General features: G+C 47.1%; 1 protein-coding gene across 1 annotated transcript; it reads left to right on the top strand.

Moving 5' to 3' along the window:
- Window positions 1–1003: 1003 nt before the first annotated feature.
- On the top strand, window positions 1004–2871 carry LOC107099362 (fas apoptotic inhibitory molecule 3-like). The gene is made up of 4 exons (XM_015397447.1): window positions 1004–1054; window positions 1709–2038; window positions 2207–2365; window positions 2723–2871. Exons 1-4 carry the CDS (start codon window positions 1015–1017, stop codon window positions 2869–2871), a joined length of 678 nt encoding a protein of 225 aa, XP_015252933.1. The 5' UTR covers window positions 1004–1014.
- Window positions 2872–8197: the final 5326 nt, after the last annotated feature.

Genomic DNA, 8197 nt, shown 5'->3' with positions numbered 1-8197 from the left:
TAAGCATGGTCATGGCTATGCCAACCAATTAGAAAGTTATGCATTATTTAAAAATATTATTTGTAAGCTTAATGTGAATGATTTTCATTAATGCAGTTATACCCAGAGAGGAATATTTTAATTATTATTATTATTCAATAAAATAATTTCATGTATAACTTTTTTTTTTTCCTCCATCCTCCCCTGGCGCCCCATTGCGGCCTCCACTTTGAAAACCACTGCTCTACTCCACTGAACATGCTAAGATGATAAATGGACATTGAGAACCAATTATTAATAATAAAATTATTTATTATCATGGATTATGGCCCAACATCTCCTCGCATTATTTAAATTTTGTGTATTTTTTACTTTGCTGTCTTTTAATAAATGCAGAGAACTCCTCCTCTGCAGTTGTGCCACATGTCAAAGAATAGCCTGTGTTGGCAGGTTGATCAGAGATCATCACCAGAACCACAGATCCAAAAAACATCAGGTCTGCTCTGCTGTGTGGAGTTTATTCATTTCTATATTTCATTCAATCATGTGATGCATTAGTCGTCTGACTCTTTCTGAACCATTTGGTTGGATGTTCAAGGCAAAATATCAACAAATTCATGGGGCTAAAACATGTTTTTGTTATAGAGTGGCTAAAATAACTGGGAGTATCACAAATATGAAGATAGATATAAAAACAGAGGAATAGATTCTGTAACTGAGTAAATGTTGATGCTATAAAAGTTTCTGTCTTTAAATGACTAATTTGTGTGGAATAAACCATCTCAGAGCAGAATCAGTTTCTCTCTATGACGTCTCTCTGTGTTCAAGCAGCAGCAGCTTCATTCTTTATTGAGCCCAGTTTCATCCTCTGATGAAGGAAGCAAACTGGTTCATCTGATTAGGTTTCATTCTTCTTAAAAGGCTTCAGTATAGAAGACCTCTAGTGGTCAGAGGAGGAACTCCATCCTTCAGAGAAGTTCCTGGTTTATCAGTGAAAGAGGAAGAGAAGCAGTTAGAAACCATCAGCAGCTCAGGATGAAGGTCTGTTATACTTTGATCTGCATCCTCTTCCTCAGTGAGTACATTATTTTATTTCTATCACTTTATTTTCTCTCAGTCTTTCATCTTTTATAATTTTCACAGTTAATCAGGGTTTTTGTCTTGTTCAACAGTTTTAATCTGAACTGTGACACTTCCTCATGTTGTCTGAATCATTCTGGTTCTTTGTTTTAAGATACGCTGACATGTTACATCTCAGGATTTACACTGGTCATTTTAACACAAAAACCTAAGAAATTATTTATATTAAAATAAAAGAAACTCATTTGTAGTTATTAGCCATGAAGGTCTGTTGTTTCAGAGAAATGTTGGTTTCCTTCAGTTTAACCTTTGAAAGGCAACAAAACATAATCTAATTGGAGGCGATCAGTTGCCTGAACTGGTTTGAGACTCTGGGTTCAATGTGAATTTATTCTAATGCATCCAGGTTCATTTATAACTATATTTCAACTATATTATATTAAACATTGACAGTAACTACTGACTGTTTATCTCCTCTTATTTCTTTAAAGTTAAGACTAGTTTAAAATTATCTTCATTGAAAAGTACAGTGCTTTTCCTTCAAAAATAAAGACATTTCAATGTGACCTCAAACTTTGGAACGGTAGTGTATATTTCAACTGTATTATATTAAACATCAACAGTAACTACTGACTGTTTATCTCCTCAGCAGCTCTGCAGGATGGAGAAACTGTGAAAACCTACAGTGGAAAGGAAGGAGGAAACATCACAGTTAGATGTGAATTTAAGAACTCTGGAAAAAGAAGGTTCCTCTGTAAGGAAACCTGTGAAGGAGGAAATATTCTGATTAATACGACTGAAGGCATGTTTAACAAAGACAGATACAGCATTAGATATGAAGACAGAGGAAAGCTACAATATGATTATCTGCATGTGAGCATCACAAAGCTGAAAAAGTCAGATTCAGGACGGTACCAGTGTCGCTCTGATACATGGAGGGGAACTCAATATGATGATTTTTATCTCTCTGTGACTGAAGGTGAGTTTTTCTGTTTTTAAACTTTTCACTCAGATTTTCAACAGATCTACTTTAAAGACCAACATGTTCAAACTGTGACTCATGAAGACAAACATGGATCATAAAATCAAGAAGAATGTAAATTTTGACCTCAGTTGTTCTGATTCTGTTTAATCTCCACATCCTCAGATTCTTCAGAACCAAAATGGACTCTGGGACCTTTTATTAGATCAACTTTTCTCCCAGCAGCCTCCACAACAACAACAACAACACAGAGTCTGAGTTCCTCACCTTCTCCATCCTCCTCTGAAACCAGCAGAGTCTCTGAGAAACCAGCTGCAGCTTCAGGTACATTATCTGTTCATGTTTAGATGTTCAGGAGATGATTTGGGTCTGTTAAAGTCCAGCTTTGTTCATCAGTGAGGCTCAGACCTGTTCAAGTTAACAGGGTCAGAGAGTCTAATGTTGAATTAATTTGTATCAGAGCGAATAAAAGCCAATAAAGCATGGAGCATCTGATCAGAGCAGAATGTTCTGAAGGTCTTTGACAGCAGAAGCTGTGTCCTCTGAGTTCAATAGGAGAGAAACCTTCTGTTTTTATCAGCAGCTGATGAAGGAGGAACATTAATGCACATGGCCTGTTTATGAGGAACAGAGCAGCTGATGGGATAAACTAAATCAACTCTTCTATAAACATCCCTTCAGGTCTGTTGCTCTATGTGGGTCTGATTCTTTCCATCCTGATCATCATGTTAGCAGCAGCTCTGCTCATCTTCTTCAAGAGGAAGAGCTTCAGTCGACAGAAAGGTGAGTTAGAACAAACTCTACTTTGTCTCCATTATTTACAGGAATGAACTGAAGCAACCTGAATCTTTCCCCTAAATTCCAGCTTTACAAGACATTCCTTAGAAATAACTATAATGGGCTGAAGAAAACCTGTAATGTTGTAGAAATGGACAAATGTGGAATAAAAGCACAATCTTCATTATTCTGATCATACAAAACTTCTTGAAACTTATATATTTTATTATATTTATTAAACTCCTATTCTAACTTTTTCACTATACTATTTGTAAGTGACTATCATCCAAAAATTACTCACAGAGAGGAGAGCAGGGATCTGTTCAACAAGCTGAATCCAAGCTTTACTGCAGTTAGGGATGTTTATTGTACTTATCTTTTTGTGAAGCTTTGTACAAAGAGGCGGTGCTTAAAGCACTGAATGATCACTCTTGCGCAGGTCGAGAATTAGTATCAACAAAGTCACCTGTGACCTACCGGTGATCAGCGGAAGCCTATATAGGCATGTGACAACGGTAGTTCAGTCCCTCGATCTTCTCGTGAGCCAGCGGAACCGAGGGACCAAACGCTCTGGCGGTCATCCGTGATTCATAGAACCGTGGTTACATATGTAACCTTCATTCTATTTCATCTCTACTGACCGCCAGAGGCGGTGCTTAAAGCAGTGAATGACGTATGCCAACTAGGTCCCGAGGGATGCAGAAGTAAGGAGCAACCCACTGGAAACCGGCAGCCGCACCTACCTCAGTGGGATGAGGCTGGTGGTTGCTGCAGGATACCCTGAAGAGGAAGAGGTGTAGCCATGTTCACTCTATAGAACCTCATGAAAGTGGTCGGCACAGACCATGAGGCCGCCTTGCAGATGGACTCCAGCGGCACCCCCATCATTGCGGCCCATGAGGTTGACAGGCTCCTTGTAGAATGGCACCGCAACCCCTGAGGCAGGGGCTGACCCTGCAGAGAGTATGCCACAGATATTGCCCCCACGATCCAACGTGCCAACCTCTGTTTGGAAAGGGCACGACCTCACTTAGGGCCAGAATGGCATACAAAGAGGCTGTCAGTCAGCCGAATGGTCACTGTGGTGCGAACATAGGCGTCCAGCGCTCTGACTGGACACAGAGCTTCGGAAGGGGTCCCGGGCTTGAAGCGGGACAGCTGAAGCGGCAAGACTGTACCTGCCACCGCGGGGGCCTTCGGAACAAAGGAAGAATTGGTCCACAGGGTAACTCCGGAGCCATCTGGGTTCCACCGACAACAAGGCTCGGATACGGACAGAGCATGCAGCTCCCCCACTCGTCTACCAGAAGCCATGGCGAGCAGGAAGGCCGTCTTCATGGAGAGCCATTCTAGGTCCACTGCTGCAATCGGCTCAAAGGGTGGGGAATAAAGAGCTTGAAGGACTAAGCCAAGATCCCAGGTAGGAGCCACCCGGCGCCTCGGAGGACGCAAACGTCTGGCGCCCCTCAGGAACAGCGCCATGTCCCTACACCTTCCCACAGAGCAGCCACTGAACCCAATGTGCCAATGGGAAATGGCAGCCACATAGACCTTCAAGGTGGAAGGGAACTGACCCCGGTTAAGTAACCCTTGAAGGAAGGCCACTGAGGGTTGAATGGGACAACGTATGGGGTCCAGCCCCCTATCGTCACACCAGGTAGAAAAGGCCGCCCATCTTGCAGTGTAAGCAGCCCGGGTGGATGGCACCCATGCCCAAGTCATTGTGTGGCCCACGTCACCCCCAAATCGGGAGAAGGCCGGGTTGGACCCTGTAGAGGCCAAAGCCAGAGCTGCAGGCGGTCTGGGTCAGGGTGGAGAACCCGACCCCCCAGTTGAGACAGGAGGTCCCTCCTGGGTGGGAGGCGCATCGGTGAGCTGTAACAAAGCCTGCGCACCAGAGGAAACCAAGTCCTCGCCCCGCCAGAATGGGGCTACCAGCAGGAGCCTGTGCCCTTCCTGGAGAACTCGCAGGAGGGTCTGGGAAATCAGGCCCAACGGGGGAAAAGCATACAGGAGAGTTCTGGGCCAGTCGTGGGCCAGCGCATCGCACCCCAGAGGACAGGAACTGTCTGACAGGGAGAACCAGAGGGGACAGTGGGCAGTGTCTCTGGAGGCGAAGAGATCTGCGCCCGCTCTGCTGAATGTCCCCCAGATGTGATCTACGGAAGAGGCGACGTGTGGGAAAGAAAGTCTGCAGGTCCGTTGCGCCAGCCCGGGATATAGGCCTCCCTGAGACTGGTGAGGCAAGATGAGGCCAAGACCAGGAGACGGCGTGTCAGGGACAGCAGTCTTGGGGACCTGGACCCATCTTGGTGGTTGATATGGTAGACCACCGTGGTTGTCTGACCAAACCAACATGTGCTTCCCTTGTAATCCTGGAAGAAAGGTCTGGAGTGCATGGGCCACAGCCAGTAGCTCCAGAGCATTGATGTGTTCCCTCTGCTCCTGTGTGGACCACACCCCCTGCGCGGTGCGGGTCCGCCAGGTTGCACCCCAACCCAGGATGGAAGCATCCGTATAAACGACCTCCCTCCGGCATGGGAGGGGGCTGAGCAGAACTCCACCCAACAATGTAGGACTTGTTTCTCCACGGGGACAGAGATCGAAGGCAGTGTGACGCAATGCGAATCCGTCTGTGCCTGTGCGCCTGGCGGGCGGGGTCCAGAGCCAAGCCGTTCAGCCACATCTGCAGAGAGCGCAGGGAAAGAGGCCCCAGTGGAACCACACTGGAAGCTGCGATCAGCGTGCCCAGAAGGCGCAGATATTTCAGGAACCGTGGTGCTGCGCCACGCCGGAAGGCAGGCAACATGTTCAGAATACCGGCCACCCGCTGGGGGGAAGGGCGGGCGGTCATGGTGGCAGAGTTCAGAAGAACACCCAGGAACACTGTCACCCGGGAGGGGGTGAGGCTGCTCTTCTCCAAGTTCACCCTCAAACCCAGCCGGTGCACATGGGACAGCATCAACTGAGTGTCTTGGATCGCCTGACTGCGGGTTGCGGAACAAATCAGCCAATCGTCCAGATAAGGCAGGATCCGAATCCCCCGCGCCTGCAAGGGGGATAGAGCTGCTGCCATAACCCTGGTAAACACCCGGGGTGACAGGGAGAGCCCAAAGGGGAGTACCCTGAATTGATATTGGTGCCCCTGGAATGCAAAGCGGAGAAACAGCAAGTGAACCTGTGCCACAGGAACATGGAAATATGCATCCCTCAGATTGATTGATGTGAACCAATCGCCCGGGGAGATTGCCTGTAGAACCCCTTTGGTGGTAAGCATGCGGAAGGGCATGTCCTTCAGGTAGGTGTTAAGCCCCCTGAGGTCCAGAACTGGACGGAGATCCCCAGTCTTTTTCGGGACCAGAAAATACACCGAGTAAAAGCCCCCTGGATCCAGCAGGGGGTCCACAGGCACTATCGCACCATTGCCAAGCAGGGCATGTAGCTTGTTGGAGAAGGCCTGTGCCATCAGAGGGTTGCGGATGGTGGTCATCCGAACCCCTCCGTAAGACGGGGGCCGGCGGTGGAACTGGAGACGGTATCCCCTGGTCAGAGTGGAGAGCACCCAAAGATCTGGGGTGCATTCGCTCCAGTATGAAAGTTGACTCGGGGTAAAATATCCAGCCACCGGCCCCAATGTATCATCTACGGGCCCCTCTGTCCCTCTGAGGCCTAGGGGCGGGCCGAACTGGTTCCACAGCGCGAAAGAGGTGCGAAGCCCGGGCCCCTGACCGAACTGTCTGGTCCCGAGTGACCCCTGAAGCGGGATCTCGAGGCAAGGCTGGGGCATTGGACGAGCGAGAGGAGCGCCGTCCCGAGCCAGAAGCTGCCCAAGCGTTAGTGGGCTAACGGTCACTAACCCTGCAAGCTGCCCTGCAAGCTGCTGCCTGGTGCGAGAGGCAGCAGTTTCAGTTATGCAAAACAAAGGAACTCAGTACGGGCAGAAAACGCCACTGGCGAGGTAATATAAACAAAACCATACATTTCCGTTCAGATAAACAAAATAACTCAGCATGGGCAGAAAACGCCACTGGTGAGGTAAGTAATAACAGAAAACACATGTTTAATTCCGATAAACCAAAGAACTCAGCACGGGCAGAAAACGCCACTGGTGAGATAAATAAATGAGAAGTTTCAGCTGTGAAAACCAGCCGCCAAACTAAACACAGTTGGGCGAGACGCCGCCCGCGGGGTTCGGAAAAGGAAAGAAAAACAGACTCACCGGATGAGATCCGTAGGCACAACAACCGTCACTCTGCAAGCCCCTGGAGGGCGAGCACGACCGCAGCTCCGATCACAAATGATCACGGGGCTACTAGCAGCAAGCCGACGGAGGAAGCGGTTATACAGAAAAACTCACGAGTCTGTAGAAAGAAACCGCTCATAACAAACCTGCGTGCGAGAAGATGAGAAGGGTCTGAACTACCGGTGTCACGTGCCTATATAGGTTTCCGCTAATCACCGGTAGGTCACAGGTGACTTTGTTGATACTAATTCTCGACCTGCGCAAGAGTGATCATTCAGTGCTTTAAGCACCGACTCTGCCGGTCAGTAGGGATGAAATAGAACTCTGCCTCAGCCTCACTCTGTATCAAACAAACAAACAGAACCCTGAGCAGATCCAGGTGATATTCATTAGACAGTCATTCAGCTCCAGACACATGCCAACACCCACTTACAGCTCCATACTTATCTCTAACACATGCATCCTACCCCTAGTGACAAGACAAAAAAAATGCATCTGTGCCTCTACACTATTGTTGTCAACATGTTATTCTGCTCCAGGTTTGCACAATAAAACCTGAAAATTGATCAGTTAACTCCAGCTGCCTTTTAAATTAGATTATTTAAATGTACTTTCTCTAACCGAGGAACTGTGGAATGATGTGGATTTAATCCCTAATTTGCTGCAATCAGCCTGTCTTTGGTGTGATCTATAGATCTACAGCAAACAGTCTGATTACTCTCTGGCAGTCACCTAGGCTCTGTTCGAAATCCTGGGCTGCAAATCGGGCAAAAAGAAGGACGCATTTTAAGGTCGCATAACGAGGACTCTTGGAATCCGACCAGACCTCGGCGCCGCGCTTTGACGTCATCGTCCTTCGAATCCGGTCTTCTAAGGACGCGTCCTAGGTTTTCGAACAGAGCATCTGTCTGTAAGACAGAATGTCACATTCTAACAGACTGATAAAACTAAGTAAAGTATCTAAAAAAAATAGGGATTAAAAAAAACAACCAAACACAAACCGTAAATAAACCAGCTCACCTTTAGGCTCTTAAACAATTCCAATTATTTATTCACAATAAAAACATTTTAGTACTTGCAGGTGCAATCTGGGAATAAATGTTTTAATGAGCCTTTTGGTTAATTTGCTCAAAGGC

The sequence above is a fragment of the Cyprinodon variegatus genome, unplaced genomic scaffold, assembly GCF_000732505.1.
Source record: "Cyprinodon variegatus isolate N-32 unplaced genomic scaffold, C_variegatus-1.0 Scaffold863, whole genome shotgun sequence".
Taxonomy (NCBI): domain Eukaryota; kingdom Metazoa; phylum Chordata; class Actinopteri; order Cyprinodontiformes; family Cyprinodontidae; genus Cyprinodon; species Cyprinodon variegatus.
This window is presented reverse-complemented; position numbering and strand designations above follow the sequence as displayed.

Coding starts and splice junctions, on each gene's coding strand:
- LOC107099362 (XM_015397447.1), top strand. CDS start 1,015: ATGAAGGTCTGTTATACTTTGATCTGCATCCTCTTCCTCA. Junction 1,055..1,708: donor GATCTGCATCCTCTTCCTCA/GTGAGTACATTA, acceptor TTATCTCCTCAG/CAGCTCTGCAGGATGGAGAA. Junction 2,366..2,722: donor GAAACCAGCTGCAGCTTCAG/GTACATTATCTG, acceptor ACATCCCTTCAG/GTCTGTTGCTCTATGTGGGT.